The following is a 20,851-nucleotide window of genomic DNA, read 5'->3' as shown; positions in this document are numbered from 1 at the left end:
AATCTTACTTTGCTGAACACGCTGCTCTGCTGTGTTGACTAATAAAGTCACATTGGCCAAAATAATAGGAACAGCCAAAACTCCCTCAGAACTAAATCACTAGCATATATAAGACACGTATGCTGATGTAGTTAAATGTAGCTAAATGCAGAAGTAGCTGAAATCGAGTCAACTTTAAATATAATTCTATTCTCCAAACTCTAAAAGCCGACTGTAATCAGATACTTCAGAAATGTTAATGCTGACAGCAGTGTACCATTTTTACCAAAAAGGCAATATTTTTTTAATAAAAATGATAAAAGTGCATGAATGAATAAATATGTGTTCAGTGAGACGTGCAGTTAAAGAGGTTTTTCTTTTACAGAGAGTAATGATGGATGAAATCTCCCCGCTCCTCTTCAAGGGCTACGTCCTTCACAGGAGAAATGGGTGTGTATCAGCATCACCTTCTGTCTGTACTGTGTGTATTGTGTTATTCAGTATCATATGGACTGGCGTGACACTTTCTGCTACAGCTGGGACACGTAGAGAACCAGGAGGACTGGTGTACTCCTCTGGAGGGGATTTAATGCTCCACCGCCCCAGGACATAAGCACAGAGAAGCCATTTTTGAAATGGGAGACAAGTTCGGTACGGATACACTCCACAGTTTTTTTGACTAGTTTCCAAGGTGAAAATAAAAATGATAGAATCTAGCATACAGGCTACACAATCAGCAGCTTTTCAGGCATGAAACAATTATGAGAGACCACACCAACTGTCTGGATATACATGGAGATGGAGAACTTATTGAAAGATTTCGTTTTGTTTTGTTTTGAAGGTCTTTCCAATTTGTCTTCACTCCAGCGACTGTCTGATTTCCTAATCCACCCCCTGCTTCACTGACTGCCACTGTTATCATCTTCCAGGGGTGTATTCCAGAAAGCAGGGTTAATTTACCGTCACATAAACCCTGAACTCTCGGTTGATTAACCCAAACCTTGCTTACTCGGAGTATGTCGGTTCCAGAACACCGGTTTAGGAGTTAGTTCAATCAGCCTCCAATTGGTAACTCAGGGTTGATGCGCGTGCACGGCGAGGACATAAAGACATTATCAACGGATCGCCGATTTCAGGAGTCACCATGGAAACCCAGGGCGGAAAAAAGCGAGCTGCATACTTCAGCGAAGCAGAGTTAGAGTTTTAATGCATGCTTATGAGGAATATAAGCCATTTATACAAAAAAAAGTAACAGCTCGAGTGTAAATGCGTGAATTTGAAAGTTCAGAAATATATGAAAAATTTCCTTTCAGAACCCGTATATTTACACTCACTCCAGTTTCTACCTTAGTCATGATTTGTGAAAGGACCGTACTGAAACTGTACTGCGTCCCCCTCCCCCAACATCCTCCTCCAACGAGTGTTGGATGTGACAGGGCTGGACACACTACAGTTTGTAACATTTGATGAGTTTGTGCAATTAATTAAAGAACTGGGATTAATTAAAGTATAATCTCACACCTTTGTGTAGATTTGAATCATGTAATGATTAACCTGTATTAAACATGTTATTAATATGGAAAGATTATTTAATGGTAGATTTTGCTAAGATTTTTAGTTTTGTGCTAAAACTTGCTAGCAACATGCTAATCCATGATAACATGCTAATTCATCCTAACAACATGCTCGTTGATCCTAGCAACATGCTAATCCATGATAACATTGTTATTGCTAGCAATGTGCTAATTAATGCTAGCAATGTGTTAATTAATGCTAGCAACAGGCTAATTCATTGTAGCAGCGTGCTAAAATATGCTAGTAACATGCTAATCCATGCTAGCAAAGTGATAGTTAATGCTAGCAGTGTGCTAAAACATGTTATCAACATGTTAGAACATGCTAGCAATACATGGTATTTCGTGTTATATATTCTGTGTAGAAACATGCTAATTCATGCCGGCAACATGCGAAAACATGCTAGCAAAACATGCTAGTTCATGCTAGCAAGGTATTTCTTTCTCTTTCCAAATCATTAAATTAAAAGCTTGTACAACTTTCAAACCTTCAGAAGGCTTTCTCAAGACAACATCAAAGTTTATTGTGAATAACTTCAACGATCTAGTTTGCATAAAATTTTTATTTTACATTATAGTTGTGTGTGATATGTCTAATGCGACTCTCTGGACTCTCAAACATTTGCATAATGTGATGAGGAAAATGTGGTTTTCTTTGAAGTTATGAAGAAAAGTCTTTTAAATAAAGAGGACTACTGCGTTGTACATTCAATTTAGATTTTATTTAATTAAATGCAGTTTTACATTTTCCCCTGAATTTCTCCCTAATTTATTCATGGCCAGTTCCCGCCCTCCAGTGAGGTCTCCCCTGTCACACAACAGCTACCAACCAGGGAGGGCGAAGGCTATCACATGCTTCCTGTGAGACACGTGAATCCTGATAACTGCATCTTTTCGAGCTTCTGACCATCAGGGGGCAGCATAACACCCCCACAGATGCTCATGATTGGCTGGTGTTGCCGTGATTGACAGGGGAGAGAGAGTATGTCCCTCCCTCCCAGAGAGCACGGCCAATTTTGCTCTCTTGGACTTCCGGCCACGGATGTCTGTGGCATGGTCAGGATTAGAACCCGAGACAATAGGGAGAACGATTTTGTACTGCGCCTCTCAGGAGCCCTTAAATGCAGCTGTAAGTACGGCTGGTAAATACCTCCACATTACAGTTAGACCAAAATCATTCCAATATACGGACAATATAAGCAAGTAGCTCTAGTTAAATCTAACACACTGTTTTCTCCTTAAATCAGTATTTCTTCCATTTGTATCTGAATTTCTAATTTGATCTTAATTTGAAAACAATCAGGATTATTGGAAAGATAAGAAGCATGAAGGCAAGAACTACAACTCTAAAAATGGAGAGCCAGACCAGCACATGCATCTGATCAGGACAACTGGAACCTGTATGGAAAAATAAAATTGTTTAAAAAAATAATAAACATCAGGAGCTGAAATATATAATGGAGTAACACTGAAAAAAACTTTAAATATTGGATGATTTATTAACAGGAAAAGGTTTTAACTACAGAAAATTCTGTTATAGAAAGTGAAAGGAAGTTTATTTGATCAAAACTCTTACCTTTTCCATCACTGCTCTTTGAACCCTCATTGGACCCTGTAACAGAATCTGTGTTGTTGTTAACCGTTCCAGGTGTGGGACAGTGTTTCATCTCTTCACCTTTACAAATACATTGGAAAAGCAGCAAATAAACAGAAATGATACTAAATATGAATAATGTGAAATATTCAACATTTAATGCATATGTACACATAATTCTGGTTAAAGTGTTGATCTGGAATTAGCAGGTTATCAGAGTAAAACTGTTTACCTTCAAATTCCAGACGTGTTCCAGATGTGAACATTAGTACAGTTCCCTCCGCTTCTCCACAGAAATATTCTCCTCCATCATCTTCTCTCGCTCCGATAATTTTGAGATCAAACTTCTGGTCATTTACAGTCATAATGAAGCGGCTATCTTTAAATCCCTCTGCAAATGTGTAATTACTTTGCCCGTAACGTCTTACAAAATACTGAGGCACTTTTCCAAAACTCTGTCTGTACCAAGCTAAATTATATTTGTTTTTGTCCTTGCTCATGCTACACTCCATAGTTACATTTTCTCCACGCTTTACTGTTTTCACATGAAGCTCCTTGATGTCAGAAGTTTTTACTGTAAAAAAGTGTTTAATATTTAATGTTTAATGTCAGTAAATGATTTAAATGTGAAATTTGACTATTTTAAATGAAAGTTTTCAAAATGTTACTCACCAGCTGTGCAGAGAGAAAAAAGAGAGTAAAGCGCGACAAAGAGTGTGATCATCGTTCCTGTTTAGACAAAGTGATAGTGAGGTAATGAACTTGTGAGTTCAGTAGAAAAGCAGGTCCAGACTCACACCTGATTGGATGTTTTGAAGCTGTGGACTGATTTGATTGGTCTATTAGCTGTAATGAGATGTGAAGCTCACAGTGAATTCTTGTCTATTCTGATGCTGTGATGAGTCACATGACTTTACAGATATGATGTACTGGAGCTCTATCAGTCCTGTGTGCTGGAACCTCTCTGATAGAAGAAGTTTAATGAAGTGCTTTTAGGTCAGCAGATCTAACAACCCCAAAGAGGAATAATGTGTAATCCCGCTGTGGGGGAGGGGGACGCAGTACAGTTTCAGTATGGTCCTTTCACAAATCATTTGTCTAAGGTAGAACCTGGAGTGAGAGTATATACGGGGTTTTACGGTAATCATCAGACACTTTGGGGGAAAAGCACATCTGTATTATTTAAGATGTAGACACTAGAAAGGTTTTCATGCAAATTAAACACCTCAACATCACGGCGTGGTCCGGGGGTCACTGTGTGCAGGAGGTGAACTTACTGGATAGCTGAGTGAGGTATCCAGTGAGGCCAGTACACTTCCAGTTTCAAGTTTAGTGATGTTGGGGAAAGGGTTGTTATTGTCAGTGGAGGAGACAGAAGGCCTTATTGATAAATAAAACCACACTTTGCTAGGACTGGAGCAACGTTACTGTAATGAGCTCACCCTTGTGCTGCGAGTGTTTGTACTGAGAACATTGAAAAATACACACGTCTCATGTCGGCCTCCGTGGATGAAATCTTCTTACACCAGAACAGCTCCTCGTTTGCAGGTTTTCCTCCATGATGACATGCTGCTTGAGTGCTGGAACCAAATGAAACTAATAAAAACGATAAAAGGATGAACCTCCAGCAGAGCTGCATACGCATAAGTGAGGTATGGAATTGCAGAAGTGATCCATGGCTCAGAATTAATTCCTCTGTGTGTCAGCAAACCTGTGATTATAAGCCCCGTCCACAAACAAGCCTAGAAGCAGTCATGAGAGTGGACTCGAGTGTTCAGTCCAAGTGTGAGAACGCTCTTAACACATTTGTAGAAGTGTTACTGGCTGCAGCAGCGCTCTCTCACATCATGCAGTTGTTTCAGTTGAACAGAAATAGCATTGTGGTTTCTGAGTTTCTGAGACTGAGTGTTTTAATCAGCAGCTCACACTGACTTCTTTTGGGTCACTTCAACAGTCCAAATGTCTTCATGTTAGAATCTCAGGCTAAAACACAAAAGAGCTGGAGTTCATTCATAAAAATGTCTCTAAAAATATCATGTAGAATGTCGAGAGCACTATTTATTCAAACTGTGCTAGACTGTGCTCTATCTGTGTGAGGCCTGTTATCCACCCTAAAGGACATAACAACAGAGAAAGAACTGGGATTAATTCAAGTATAATCTCACACTTTTGGGTAGATTTGAATCATGTAATGATTAACCTGTATAAAACATGTCCAGAATTATTTATTCAGAACGTTTAGACAAAGTGCTGCTGCAGTCTATGAGTCCGGCAGTTTCAGCACCTTTGATGTGGTAAAAACCTTAATGGCCTCACGCTGGTGTTTGGTTTGAGACGTTTGTCCTCTAGTTTCCATCTCACACCAGAGAGTGTGTGTCAGTGTTAATGGAAACAGCACTGTGGGTTAAAGTGAGAGATATAAACTAAAGAGTTTGATTCTTTCTTTATCAGGGCTGTAAGAGATGTTAGACTTTTATAAATCCAGTCATTAAAACATTTCTGGTTAAAGGTTCAGTTACTGAAATGTGTTTAAGTTTAATGCTTTGGACTTGAATTTCAGTGTCACGTTACGAAGTTGGATATGGATGCAAACGCGGATTTTCAAACATTTAATAGCCAATAAACAAAATACAAAAGACTCTACAAACATGTGAAACACTGTGGCAAAAACTAAACACGGCAGCATAGACAAAAGCATAGTATGACAACGTGAGACAAGGAAGCAGTGCAAACTGTGACTATATATAAGCGTGCTCATTAACCAGGAAGTGAATACAGGTGCAGGTGGTCAGGTCACTTATGAGTATGGTGCAGTGGCTGCTTGGAACTGCTTGGAGTTCCTTCCCTGATACATGACCGAACCCTCAGGTCACTTCTCCTAGAGTGCCAAAATACACTCCCTCCCTCTGGCGGTCCTGGCCCCCTGGGAAAAATGTCCCCCGCTGGACCAGAAGACTGAGAGGCATCCTCAGTGGAGCAAGAAAGCAAAGTGACGTCCTCAGTGGAATAGTTAAGCAAAGCGACGTCCTCAGCTGGGCAGGAAGGCAGAGCTCGGTTGTCTGTGTCAGCAGACCTGGGCATGATATCCCCGGCCCAGCTTGCATGCAGAGCAATGGCCACTGCACAGTCAGTGGGAGGAACAAGGCTCAAGGTGCAGCCTGAGGGGGAAGCGATGTTCCCCATGATGTTAGAAGGGAGAGTGCCACTCTCCGCGTGGTCCGCAGGGGGAGCAAAGTTCTCTGCAAGGCCAGAGGGAAGCGCCAAGATTTCCGCGAGTCCAGAGAGGGGAGCGAGGTTCTCCGCGAGGCCAAAGGGAAGAACGATGCTCTCTGCGAAGCACGACGGAGAAACGATGCACTCTGTGGAGCAGGAAGAGGGAGTGACATATGGAGTGCAGCAAAGAGGAGTGACGTCCTCAGCCGAGCAGGAAGGCGGAGCGACGTCCTCAGCTGAGCAGTATAGCAGAGCAACACCTTCAGTGGAGCAGAAAAGCATGGCGAGGTCCTCAGCGGAGCAGGAAAGCACTTCGGCATTCAGCACAGTGCAGGCAAACAGAGCGGCGCACTTGGGCATGTCAGGATGCGGAGCAACGTATTTCATCAAATACTGGTGACGGAGAAGCGTCCTCTACAAAACAGGAGAACAAAGTGGAGCACTCGGACATACCGGGACGCGGAGCAATATCTTCAGCAAAACAGGGCGACTGAGCGGCGTCCTCAGCTGAACAGAAAGGCTGAGGGGCATCCTCAGACGAGCAGGGAGGCTGACTGACGTTCTCTGTTGACTTGGTACGCTGGACTAGATCCACAATAGGGGAGGGAGAGTGGGAGATGGTACCAGAACAGTTAAAAGGCTCCCACTTGTACCGGGACTCCTGGACCCTGAACAATTCCGCTGCATCCATTTGTCAGTCTCACGTTCTGTCACATTACGAAGTTGGATACGGATGCAATTGCGGATTTTCAAGCATTTAATAACCAATAAACAAAAGACTCGACAACAAACATAAACACTGTGGCAAAAACTAAATACGGCAGCATAGACAAAAGCATAGTACAACAACGTGACACAAGGAAGCAGTGCAAACAGTGACTATATATAAGTGTGCTCGTTAACCAGGAAGTGAATACAAGTGCAGGTGGTCATGTGACTGATGAGTGTGGTGCAGTGGCTGCTGGGAACTGGAGTCCAGAGTTCCTTCCCTGATACCTGACACTCAGAGACACATTACACCATTAAGAAACATGCATGCTCAATAACTATTTTTTACACTTATTTTTCCTTTATAAGCTATTATTTTGTTTGTTTTGTTTTCTTATGTTTAAGTGTTATGAAGGTGTTACCACATCCTAGTCTCCAGGAGAGGTCTGAAAAATAATCAACATAGTTGGATATTTGGGTTGCACCAGTTTGTGACCCTTCCTTTTGGGTTGTTCAGAGCCCCAGCAATGTTCCAGTGACTCATGGACAGAATCCTCCTTCCTCACGCTACCTATGCTGCTGCCTATTTAGATGACATTATTATTATTTATTGCAATGATTTGCAGCGACACATGCCGAATCTGAGGGCTGTCCTGTTATCGTTGAGATGGGTGGGACTCACAGCAAACCCAAAGAAGAATGCGATTGGACGGATGGAATTATGGCATCTGGGATTCCACTTGGGCCATAGGCAGGTGTGTCCCCAAATTGATAAGACTGCAACAATTCTGGCCTGCCTGAGACACAAGACCAAAAAGGAGGTGAGACAGTTTGTACTTAATTATTTGGATGTCACCAGCCCACTGACTGATCTCACTAAAAAGGGAGTGCCAGATCCGGTCCCCGTCCTGAGTTGAGTGGTGGAGGAATGTGGAAGCGGGGGCGTGGTTGAGTGCCAGTTTGTGAATGGAGGGCGGAGCTGGAGATGGTCAGCAGTAAGGATTACACACCTTTGCAGAATTAGGCAAATGAGGGTTCTGTGTTTCAATAAGTGGTGGCACAGATAAAGAGCCCCAGGAGAGTGAGAGCTGAGCAGGACAGAGGTGTGTGTGTGTGTGTGTGTCTTGAGAAATAAAATCAGTTTGCAAAAAATTGAAAGTAAACAAAAGAGAGAATAAAGAGACTTTTTGAGTTGTCCCCAGCCTGTCTCCCTTCTCCTCATTCCAGACCCAACGCAGGAGTAGTGCTACATGGATATTTATGTCCTTAAATTTAGTTTTAATTAATTGAAAGGTATTTTTTATTGACAGTTTCCGATAGTGATATTCATCCAATATTGTTTTCTTTAAAAACAAACTACTAAGCTTTATAATATGTTTGTTTTTACTGAAGCACTTCACAGTTCAACATCATTTACATTATAAATATAATAAAGTACAAATAGAATAAATTCAATCCTAACAAAAGAAAATACATTGTAGTCTATTTCCAAATAAACATTTCCAGTTCCAAAAATACATTTGATTTCCAAAATCCAATCCCGATCAGTTACAGGATTCGATATCCGATATTTTTTCTCCACTATCCCATCCACCATTTTGTTTTTGCTGCTAGCGGCTGGTATCTGTCTAATGAAATATTAGTATTGAGTTGTACACGCAGTCATACACTTGTCTTCTAAATCCATTTCTAATCGGTGGTGTCCTCAGTGTGTGTGTGGAGTTTACACACCTGTCAGTGTTAACACACACCAGAAATCTCTCTCACCTGAATCTGGAAGTGTGTATCCTCAAGTTTCCAAAGTAGAAATGAGCCAATATTCAGCAGTGCTAAAGACAAATCTATAGTCTTTGTTTAGACTTTATTGATGCTGAAGTAAGTATACAAACTGAAGCTATGATAAAAAAACAAAAACAATTAACTTTTCTTAAAGAAATTCCTAAATCCTCTGACCAAGTATATGGCTGTGCCATCTGTCTATGAAATAAATGCCAGTCCTTCAGGCTGAAAAAGAAGGATCAAAATATTCTGCAGTAGTTTGGCACTGTGACTCAAAAAGTTGTTTTTCATCTGACATCTGAAAGCTAACTCCTGTCCCACCTGCCGTACAATACTGATAATGTTCTTACACTTAAGAGGGCTGAATGGCAGACCTTGTTAAAAAATATTATTATGTTTCTTCCTTATAATGTCTTATGTTTTATAAATATATTCTTATATATCTTATATTACTTTTTGCCTTTTCTTATACATTGACACGGGAGAAGAGGGGCCAGTGCTGGTGTGAAGGTGATCCTGCACAAGGACATGTCTTTGTAACTGTAAGTGACGAGTCAACTTAATCCTTCACATGGTATTCATAAGGTGCCATAAATTTCTGCTACTCTATGGATCAGGCTGAAGTTTGAACAAAATGGTTTGACTTAATATCCACAGCAGTAGTGTACAAGTCATTTCTTCCTAATTTGTTTATTAACTTTTTTTATGTATGCCTAAATGCAATAAAAGTTATTTGCCAGATTCAGATGCTCCTAAACAAATTATTCTAAAGTATGACTTTGTAACTTATCAGCAAAGACTGTACAATCCATCCATCCATCCATCTTCTACTGCTTATGTAGCAATGTGGCTCTTATTTTCGTTTTGTACCAATTACGCCACCCCGAAGAAATGGGGAAAATAAAAAGTACGCCACGTGTAGCAAAGTGGCTCACTTGTTTCATTTTCTACCAACTACACCACCCTGAGAAAACAGGGAAATAACCCAAATAAAGACACGGAGGTATGTTCCACTTAGAACAGGCAAGAGGCTTGGGTTTCTATATAAAAATACATTTTATTTTAAAGTTAAAAAGACTGGCCAAGAATTATTTTAAAAGAAACATCCAACACAGTCAGGCATTGTTCAAATAAAACAGTCACAAGTTAACAATAATCATAGGAGGGCTGAGGCTTCCTGTATGAAGGGCAGGCTAGTACGACAGCACCAGCTATCCAAAAGGGAAAAGCACCCCACTAATCAGAATCATACCCACAAAATTCTCTGCAAATAAACACAGCAATAATGACGACCCTTAATTAAGTAAAGCCAAGAACCCCCCCAGCCTCAGGAAACACTCAGCTCCTACAAGGAGAAAGCAAAACACAAAATCAATTACAATATACACAAAATGGATAAACAAAAGAATAAAACAAAACAAACACAGATAACCCACAATCAAACTGATTCCAAGTAGCAAGTTTACCAAGACTGACCAAAACCACTACTACCACATAGCAGTATCAGCATAACTGATAAAGACTGTTACAACACAGTTGAATGACAGAAAACCGATCTCAGTGACAGTAACCAACACAAAGCAAAATAACAAAACAGAACATAAAACAATAAAGACAAATCAAAACAACCAAACAACAAAGCAGCAGAACCAAACAGCAAAACCAAACAGCAACGTGGCTCCACGAGTGAGGGGGAGGGGCTATACCGATATGACCACATCTCACTCGGCCCGCCTTAACGCATGCAAAATCGAGGATTCGTGATCCGATGACATGATACTCACGATGGTACATACGAAAGTCATGATAGCGTCTTTAATAGTTGTGACGACGACAGCTGGCGCTCCGACCGGAGGTACGTTAAATTACCATGCTACACAGTTGGGAGCCTTGACAGCACAGCGCACTGATTGTGGGCAGCACATCACACCCACACCCAGTCTCAGTAGCCCAACATCACACTCTGTAGTCCGTAGCAACGAAAGGAAGGGGCGGGTTTTCGACCATGACGCATTCTGAGAGGCCTTAACAACCATTTATATACTGTGGTAGGGACAGAGCCCATTGGCCACGTAGTTAATAAGGGTGACGTTTTAACCACGACACACACCCCACTACACTAACTCCTTTTCAGGGTCATGGGACTATCATTTCTAATATAATGCATTTAATATGGAAAAATATTTTCACTGAAATATGACAGATTTTTTTACACTAGTTTACACTAAATGTCTAATATTCTGTTCTGTTGGAAATATGCCTTAACTGTTCAATTATTTTGGAACCTTTAAAAAAAACTTGACTGCTTCTATACCTTTGGCTTACAGTGTGTATGACTGCTCATTGTCATAAACCCATACAAGGAAATAAAAAGTAATCATTTTGACTCCAGATCAGGAGTGGGTAAAGACAGACTGGTGATCTGATCTATATTATATATATTATATATACGTAGCAAGTCAAAGTACTCCATTCCAAAATGGATTAAATTCATTATTTTCCTCAAAATTCTACAAACAATACCCCATAATGACAATGTGAAAGAAGTTTGTTTGAAATCTTTTCAAATTTATTAAAAATAAAAAACAAAAAAAGCACTTGTACATAAGTATTCACACCCTTTGCCATGACACTCAAAATTGAGCTCAGGTGTAGCCTGGTTCCACTGATCATCCTTGAGATGTTTCTGCAACTTGATTGGAGTCTACGTGTGGTAAATTCAGTTGATTGGACATGATTTGGAAAGGCACACACCTGTCTATATAAGGTCCCACAGTTAACAATGCATGTCAGAGCACAAGCCAAGCCATGAAGTGCAAGGAATTGTCTGTAGACCTCCGAGACAGGATTGTATCGAGGCACAGATCTGGGGAAGGGTACAGAAACATTTCTGCAGCGTTGAAGGTCCGATTGAGCACAGTGGCCTCCATGATCCGTAAATGAAAGAAGTTTGGAACCAGCAGGACTCTGGAGGAAAGGTTGATGTTCAGCAGAGAGGGGTCGCTCCGTGTTTTCCTGAAGTCAACAACCATCTCTTTTGCTTTGTCCACATTCAGAGACAGGAAGTTGGCTCTGTACCAGTCTGGTAGCTGCTGAACATGCTCTCTGTATGCTGACTCGTGGTTCTTGCAGATGAGATCGACCATCGGTGGTCTTTATGAGGTGATTGGAGCTGTGCATTGCTGCACAGTCATGAGTCAGCAGAGTGAACAGCACTGGACTGAGCACACAGCCCTGGGGGGCCCCGTGCTGAATGTGGTGGTGCTGGAGATGATGTTCGCAATCGAGACTGACTAAATTCTCCCAATCAGGAAGTTCAGGATCCAGTTGTAGATGGAGGTGTTCAGGCCCAGTAGGTTCAGTTTTCCAAGCAGGTGCTGAGGAAGGATTGTGTTGAATGCTGATCTGAAGTCTATGAACAGCATTCGAACGTAGGTGTCCTTCTTGTCCGGGGGATGAGGGCCAGATGTACGGTGGTGTCGATGGCTACATCTGTTGAGCATTTAGGACGATACACGAATTACAGGGGGGGGTCCAGTGAGGGGGGCAGCAGGGTCTTGATGTGCCTCATGACGAGGCTCTCGGAGCACTTCATAATGATGGGTGTGAGTGCAATGGGACAGTAGTCATTGCGGCAGGACACTGGACTTCATCGGCATGGGGACAATGGTGGTGGCCTTGAAGCACGTTGGAACGACAGGGAGATGTTGAAGATGTCAGAGAGAACATCTGCTAGCTAATCTGCACATTCTCTGAGTACTCTGCCGGGAATGTTGTCTGGTCCAGCAGCTTTCTCTGGGTTGATTCTGCGTAGTTTTCCTCACATCACCCGTGGTTAGACACAGCACCTGGTCGTTGGTAGGAGGGGTGGTCTTCCTCGCAGTCACATCATTTTGCACCTCAAACCGAGCAAAGCAGGCATCACTGTCACAGATGAGTGATGTTGTCCTGTAGTTGCTGATGGCCTTAATGTCCTGCCACATACGGCGCATGTTGCCACTATAAGGGTTGAGTCAGGTATCAGACATTGGCTGGATAAAAAAAATAAAAAGCTTTATTTAAGACACATCCAGAGGGGGAGAGAAACAAAATAAATCACCTGAATAACACACATGGACGTTACCACTTCAGAATTGGGGATTGGCACTCCTAATCCGATGGACACAGTATTCATACAAGCACACACCACAGCACGCAACACCTCACAGTGAACACCGCATTCAGGCAAGAGACCCACCACCACAACACGGGGATACACTGATCCTCTGCAGCTGGCCACCGCAATTATTGGGGAAAAAAACAGACACAGAATATTACTGAATGATCACACGGTCTTAAACCTCAAATCAATATAACGACATACCTGTTAAATGGCGACTCACATGGCCCAGGAAACGCAACGGTTACACGCGTTTCCATGGAGATGGCTGTGGCTGAAAGCATTCCGCAAAGCTCCTCAATCCACCCCTTAATGAAATGAACCCATGTAACCCTGCATGACACAAACAACATGCAGCTCTTACCTCTCGGGAGTTCACACGCCACGCCGGAAGTATGATGATGCACTCAATGACACTAGGAAGACACACACACGTATAGCGTCACTATGGCAGCTTTATACTCCACCAACCGAGAGCGTAATTGAAACTCACGCCCCTCTCCTACCAGATTACATCAAAAGTAGGAAGTACTGCTACATAAAGATTAGTAGTTTTTAAAGAAAACAATATTGAACGAGTATCGGTATCGGAACAAAGTGGGATCTTGCCATCAATTAGAAAACTTGTCAATAACACGCCACTGTGTGTGAGTGTGTGTGTGTGTGTGTGTGTGTGTGTGTGTGTGTGTGTGTGTGTGTGTGTGGCCGTGTTGGATTCTGCCAGATCAGTAGTCTTGCTAAAGTCAGGTGTAAGTGGAAGTTATCATTGTTTAATAAAGAACTCTCCTTCTGGTGTGAATGCGCTGGTCACTACAACACACTCATTACACAAATAAACTTAGATTAAGACGCTAACAATCACTGTGTCAAGGTGATGAACTGTATTAATTCTGGATCTTAAATTATTCTCATTATACTCATTACTGACATTTCAGTAACTGAACCTTTAACCAGAAATGTTTTAATGACTGGATTTATAAAAGTCTAACATCTCTTACAGCCCTGATAAAGAAAGAATCAAACTCTTTAGTTTATATCTCTCACTTTAACCCACAGTGCTGTTTCCATTAACACTGACACACACTCTCTGGTGTGAGATGGAAACTAGAGGACAAACGTCTCAAACCAAACACCAGCGTGAGGCCATTAAGGTTCTTACCACATCAAAGGTGCTGAAACTGCCGGACTCATAGACTGCAGCAGCACTTTGTCTAAACGTTCTGAATAAATAATTTTGGACATGTTTTATACAGGTTAATCATTACATGATTCAAATCTACCCAAAGGTGTGAGATTATACTTGAATTAATCCCAGTTCTGTCTCTGTTGTTATGTCCTTTAGGGTGGATAACAGGCCTCACACAGATAGAGCACAGTCTCTAGCACAGTTTGAATAAATAGTGCTCTCGACATTCTACATGATATTTTTAGAGACATTTTTATGAATGAACTCCAGCTCTTTTGTGTTTTAGCCTGAGATTCTAACATGAAGACATTTGGACTGTTGAAGTGACCCAAAAGAAGTCAGTGTGAGCTGCTGATTAAAACACTCAGTCTCAGAAACTCAGAAACCACAATGCTATTTCTGTTCAACTGAAACAACTGCATGATGTGAGAGAGCGCTGCTGCAGCCAGTAACACTTCTACAAATGTGTTAAGAGCGTTGTCACACTTGGACTGAACACTCGAGTCCACTCTCATGACTGCTTCTAGGCTCATTACAGTAACGTTGCTCAAGTCCTAGCAAAGTGTGGTTTTATTTATCAATAAGGCCTTCTGTCTCCTCCACTGACAATAACAACCCTTTCCCCAACATCACCAAACTTGAAACTGGAAGTGTACTGGCCTCACTGGCTACCTCACTCAGCTATCCAGTAAGTTCACCTCCTCCACACAGTGACCCCCGGACCACGCCGTGATGGTGAGTGTTTAATTTGCATGAAAACTTTCTAGTGTCTACATCTTAAATAATACAGATGTGCCCCCCCCCCCCAAGTCTCTGATGGTTACCGTAAAACCCCGTATATACGCTCACTCCAGGTTCTACCTTAGACAAATGATTTGTGAAAGGACCATACTGAAACTGTACTGCGTCCCCCTCCCCCACAGCGGGATTACACATTATTCCTCTTTGGGGTTGTTAGATCTGCTGACCTAAAAGCACTTCATTAAACTTCTTCTATCAGAGAGGTTCCAGCACACAGGACTGATAGAGCTCCAGTATATCATATCTGTAAAGTCATGTGACTCATCACAGCATCAGAATAGACAAGAATTCACTGTGAGCTTCACATCTCATTACAGCTAATGGACCAATCAAATCAGTCCACAGCTTCAAAACATCCAATCAGGCGTGAGTCTGGACCTGCTTTTCTACTGAACTCACAAGTTCATTACCTCACTATCACTTTGTCTAAACAGGAACGATGATCACACTCTTTGTCGCGCTTTACTCTCTTTTTTCTCTCTGCACAGCTGGTGAGTAACATTTTGAAAACTTTCATTTAAAATAGTAAAATTTCACATTTTAATCATTTACTGACATTAAACATTAAATATTAAACACTTTTTTACAGGAAACACTTCTGACATCAAGGAGCTTCATGTGAAAACAGTAAAGCGTGGAGAAAATGTAACTATGGAGTGTAACATGAGCAAGGGCAAAAACAAAAATAATTTAGCTTGGTACAGACAGAGTTTTGGAAAAGTGCCTCAGTATTTTGCAAGACTTTACGGGTCTAATGGCTACACATTTGCAGAGGGATTTAAAGATAGCCGCTTCAGTATGACTGTAAATGACCAGAAGTTTGAGCTCAACATTATCGGAATGAGAGAAGATGATGGAGGAGAATATTTCTGTGGAGAACTGGATGGAACTGCACTAAAGTTCACATCTGGAACACGTCTGCAATTTGAAGGTAAATAGTTTTACTCTGATAACCTGCTAATTCCAGATCAACACTTTAACCAGAATTATGTGTACATATGCATTAAATGTTGAATATTTCACATTATTCATATTTAGTATCATTTCTGTTTATTTGCTGCTTTTCCAATGTATTTGTAAAGGTGAAGAGATGAAACACTGTCCTACACCTGGAACGGTTAACAACAACACAGATTCTGTTACAGGGTCCAATGAGGGTTCAAAGAGCAGTGATGGAAAAGGTAAGAGTTTTGATCAAATAAACTTCCTTTCACTTTCTATAACAGAATTTTCTGTAGTTAAAACCTTTTCCCTTACTGACTCCATTACTATAAGGCGCTGATGACAAAGGTGTTTTCGGGCTTTGGGAAATGCAGGTCATCAGCGCCTTATTGTAATGGAGTCAGTAAGGGACCATCTAAAAAGTGTATGACCTGGGCAACTGTATAAGATTCTACTAAGTTTATAGTGGTCTACTTAACAGGATATCTAACTTATTGCAGTGTTAGGATACAGTACGGATAAAGAATTTTTTATAGCATATATATATATTATTAATTATATCACACATATAAACTTATTGTGCCATATAAAAATCTTATATAGTTGCCCAAGTCATGCACTTTTTACTGACTGCGTTGATGACCTGCGTTTCCCAAAGCCAGCTTCCGCTTCCGGGCTTTAACGGGAGAAAATTTCAAAATATATTCAGATGTACTGGTTCGATGTCCACTCAATACACATTATTAAGACAATACACATTATGTCCTTTTTGTGTGTTTATTTCTTGAGAAATAGAAGACAGAAGCTCGAATGTACAGCGAATGTCCAATATAAACCCAACTTTAAGGCGGTTTACAAAACCGAGGATACGGATTACACACGGCTGTTTTTTTTTTTACCCTTTTTTTTTTTTTTAACCTGGAACTAAGGGGGAATATATGCAATAAATGTTGAATATTTCACATTATTCATATTTCGTATCATTTCTGTTTATTTGCTGCTTTTCCAATGTATTTGTAAAGGTGAAGAGATGAAACACTGTCCTACACCTGGAACGGTTAACAACAACACAGATTCTGTTACACGCCAGGATTCAAACTGCAGCCATGGAAAAGGTAAGAGTTTTGATCAAATAAACTTCCTTTCACTTTCTATAACAGAATTTTCTGTAGTTAAAACCTTTTCCTGTTAATAAATCATCCAGTATTCATATAAGTTGTTCATTTTCATCATTTCAGGAGACAACTTTTGGATTATTGTCTTAACGACCTCCATTATAATATCTCTTATTGTAATCGTGTTTCTGCTTGGAGTTTTATATAAAAATCAGAGAGAAGGTTTGTTTACTTTTATTATTATTATTATTATTATTATTATTATTAGAGTTACTGTATAAATTTGTCACCAAAATGTGAATCCTTTCTACATTTAAACTTTACTTATGTGTATTATTGTTCAGGTGCTTCATCAAGAAACCATCAAACTCCCACCAATCAGGTAATCCAGTCTTCTATTAATTGTGATTCTATTCTGTTAAATAAATCCACATCTGACCTACAATCCACAATGCACAGAGAATTCGAATAGACAACTATTTACACAATAACGGCTCTTGTTCTTTATCAGGCTGATGATGAAGATGTCTTGAACTATGCAGCTGTGAGTTTTGCTAAGAAACCTTCATCCTCCAGAACATCCAGAGACAAGAGCCATGAAGACGTTTATGCACAAGTTAAAATAAAATAGATAAAGACAAATGACTTCAGACTTGAAACACAACCAAAATGTAAGTGTTATTGCTGTTTCCATGGTGACTCCTAACATCATTCATCTACTGATTTGCTTCACTTGATGGATGAAGCTTTAAAAAATATTTCTGATCAAAATCCTACATCCTGCTGTTTCTTTCTTTCTTGAATGAAAGTCTTATATTTGGGATTTTTTCTCAGCATTTTCTCTTGCACATGATTTCTAGAATGTAAAAGAACATTTTGTTTGATTCTGAAGGTTAAAGTATTAAAGGATGGCTCATGGTTCACATCTTGCTTTAACTTTTGTTTTTAATTTATTTTGCTTTGAAACATAGGAGTTTTATAAAGAGGATAAATCTGGTGAATATCGTAATTAATGTAGATTATCTGAACATTTAGTAGTCAGTACATCTGTAAATGTAAAACTTTTATACATTTGAACAATTTTCCAGAAATACTGAGGACCTTTAAGAGGGCTGAGTATAAGACGAGTGTTTACTGCATTACTGATGAGATTCCACTGTTTAACCTGAAATGAATCTCCAGGCAATAAATATTCAATTTCATTAGAAATGTATATTGATGACTGATGAAGTGTCGAGGTTTTCTTTATCTTAATGTTTTTACACAATTTACATTGTGCCTCCTTAATAAATTCCACAAATGCCATATTACACTGTGTGTGTCATCATTTTGTTAAAGTCCATTATCGATGTACCTAATAGTCCTCCTTGATTATATTCAGACATTTATGTGAGTGATGTTCATGACCGGCTTAGTGGTTAGCACGTTCGCCTCACATCTCCAGGGCTGGGGGTTGGATGATTGGATGTTTTGAAGCTCTGGACTGATAATGAGATGTAAAGTCTCAGTAAAAAGGCTGTATGTAGTCTACAAATAGTCGTGATGGGAAATGACGCAGCACTACATCAGCACTTTCAGCTGCACTGAACTTGTTAAAGTGTTTAAAGAACTGAGGAGGGAGTTCAAACGTCAAATCCAAACGTTAAATTGCATAAATAAAGTTACGTGTAATAAAGTGGAATACACTGGCCCATCTCGCTAGTGGGATGAGTTCCTGAGTGCCACTAGATCCAGTGGACTAAGTAATGTATCACAGTTGGTTGGACTATTAATAAAGGTGTTCGGGAGACCTGAATTCAACCCCGACTTAACATTTTTTGAGGAGGACCAGCCTGTCGGACAAACCTGTTCTGCCTTCAGCAGCTAATATGAAGAGGCTGACAGGTAGGCCTCCACAGCCCAGCTTCAGTGTCAGAGATTTCCTCTCGCATTGGAGTGAGCAGTGCGCTCAGCAGCCAGAAGCACTACAGAGAGTATGTATTGCCTGCATATTGGGATAAACTTTATGTAGTGCACTGTTATAGAGTGTAAGGTGGGAAGGGAGAGGTGTACTTTCACAGCACTGGAGCAGTTTGGCTCAGCATCAGCCTCCCTGGCTAAAAATCTTCTTACAGCAGAATGACTTCTCTTTTGCAGGTTTTCCTGCATGATGACATGCCGTGCTTCCAAAAACTGCTGTTCTTCATCACCTGAGAAGAAAAGGATGAATATAATGGCTACCATTTTGCAAACCTGTGTGTACAAAAGTGACGTATGGAACTGCACAATCGATCCATGGTTCAGAAGGAATTCTTCAATGTGAAGACAAACCTGTGATGTTCATCCCCGCCCCCAAACGGGACCAGAATCATTTCTGGATGTGGACTCAAGTATTCAATCCAAACGCTCTTAATGCATGTGAAGAAGTGTTACTGGCTGCAGCAGCGCTCTGTCACATCACATGTTTCAGTTTAACAGAAATAGCATTGTGGTTTGACGATGGCTCTTCATACATGTAGCAGCACATCCCTTAAGTGTTCACACTTACACACACACACACACACATACACACACACACACACAGTAAAGCCTGGTTTAAACTTCTGCATTAATGTGTTTTTGTGTCTTTGTGTCATGATGCAGAGAGGGGGATTATGGGTAAATGTAGCATGCAGCGACATTCTAGTGCAGTCCTGTTTATATTTAAACGTAAACATTCAATACATGGATGCGATATCATTAACACAACATATCAACATAAAAGCAATAAAAAAGAAAAAACAAATAATAAACACCTCCTATAATTTAAATAAATCTGAAAAGCCTTAGCAAAGTCATTGGTTTACAGAGCTTCTTATTTTATCAAAAGCGTAAACTCTTTAGTACAGACATATAACTGCACAGATGTTCTGAAGCACATCACCAGGTGGTTAAAGTGTGTGTGTGTGTGTGTGTGTGTGTGTGTGTGTGTGTGTGTGTGTGTGTGCAGTAATCTCTATAAGCCAGCTGTTCCAACATCTGTTACAGTGCTAAGATGCAGAAGGATGAGCTGATGAGATTTATCCAGGGCAGATGTCAGGAGTGTTTGCTGCACCTGGATAAACCTCAGCTACAGAAATCCTATTTCTTCTGGTCGATTATGGAACGCTTCTGTAATGGAAAAGTGTTGGAGTTCATTACACTGTAAAAAACAAATCGCCTTCTCGAATTAAAAACTCGAGTATCTGATTACAATAGTGCTCGACTTCTTCCTGCTCCATTCTGCTAGCGACTAAATCTTACTTTGCTGAACACGCTGCTCTGCTGTGTTGACTAATAAAGTCACATTGGCCAAAATAATAGGAACAGCCAAAACTCCCTCAGAACTAAATCACTAGCATATATAAGACACGTATGCTGATGTAGTTAAATGTAGCTAAATGCAGAAGTAGCTGAAATCGAGTCAACTTTAAATATAATTCTATTCTCCAAACTCTAAAAGCCGACTGTAATCAGATACTTCAGAAATGTTAATGCTGACAGCAGTTTACCATTTTTACCAAAAAGGCAATATTTTTTTTAATAAAAATGATAAAAGTGCATGAATGAATAAATATGTGTTCAGTGAGACGTGCAGTTAAAGAGGTTTTTCTTTTACAGAGAGTAATGATGGATGAAATCTCCCCGCTCCTCTTCAAGGGCTACGTCCTTCACAGGAGAAATGGGTGTGTATCAGCATCACCTTCTGTCTGTACTGTGTGTATTGTGTTATTCAGTATCATATGGACTGGCGTGACACTTTCTGCTACAGCTGGGACACGTAGAGAACCAGGAGGACTGGTG

General features: G+C 40.5%; 1 protein-coding gene and 1 gene segment (V, D, J or C); one reads left to right on the top strand and one right to left on the bottom strand.

The window, feature by feature from the left end:
• Positions 1-2,238: 2,238 nt before the first annotated feature.
• LOC128601513 (Ig kappa chain V-V region MOPC 149-like) lies at positions 2,239-3,871 on the bottom strand. The segment is given in 4 exon segments: positions 2,239-2,951; positions 3,130-3,165; positions 3,380-3,721; positions 3,820-3,871. Coding segments are annotated over 4 exon segments (555 nt in total).
• An 11,351-nt stretch (positions 3,872-15,222) lies between these two features.
• On the top strand, positions 15,223-17,827 carry LOC128601235 (uncharacterized). Of its 2 annotated transcripts, XM_053614267.1 has the most exons (7): positions 15,223-15,484; positions 15,583-15,924; positions 16,076-16,174; positions 16,958-17,050; positions 17,174-17,272; positions 17,395-17,432; positions 17,562-17,827. In XM_053614267.1, the coding sequence occupies exons 1-7, from the start codon at positions 15,433-15,435 to the stop codon at positions 17,679-17,681; spliced, it is 843 nt and encodes a 280-aa protein (XP_053470242.1). In that variant the 5' UTR covers positions 15,223-15,432; the 3' UTR covers positions 17,682-17,827. The 2 variants fall into 2 exon arrangements, with proteins under 2 accessions (XP_053470242.1, XP_053470243.1); XM_053614268.1 differs by lacking the exon at positions 16,076-16,174.
• Positions 17,828-20,851: the final 3,024 nt, after the last annotated feature.

Source organism: Ictalurus furcatus, chromosome 25 (assembly GCF_023375685.1).
Source record: "Ictalurus furcatus strain D&B chromosome 25, Billie_1.0, whole genome shotgun sequence".
Classification (NCBI taxonomy): domain Eukaryota; kingdom Metazoa; phylum Chordata; class Actinopteri; order Siluriformes; family Ictaluridae; genus Ictalurus; species Ictalurus furcatus.
The sequence above is the reverse complement of the archived record's forward strand: the minus strand, read 5'-3'. Positions and strand labels throughout refer to the sequence as shown.

Excerpts from the sequence above, each read along its gene's own strand:
- LOC128601235 (XM_053614267.1), top strand. The coding sequence starts at position 15,433 with ATGATCACACTCTTTGTCGCGCTTTACTCTCTTTTTTCTCTCTGCACA. Across the intron at positions 15,925-16,075 it reads AACACGTCTGCAATTTGAAG|GTGAAGAGATGAAACACTGT; the intron begins GTAAATAGTTTT and ends GTATTTGTAAAG. Across the intron at positions 17,051-17,173 it reads AAACTGCAGCCATGGAAAAG|GAGACAACTTTTGGATTATT; the intron begins GTAAGAGTTTTG and ends TCATCATTTCAG.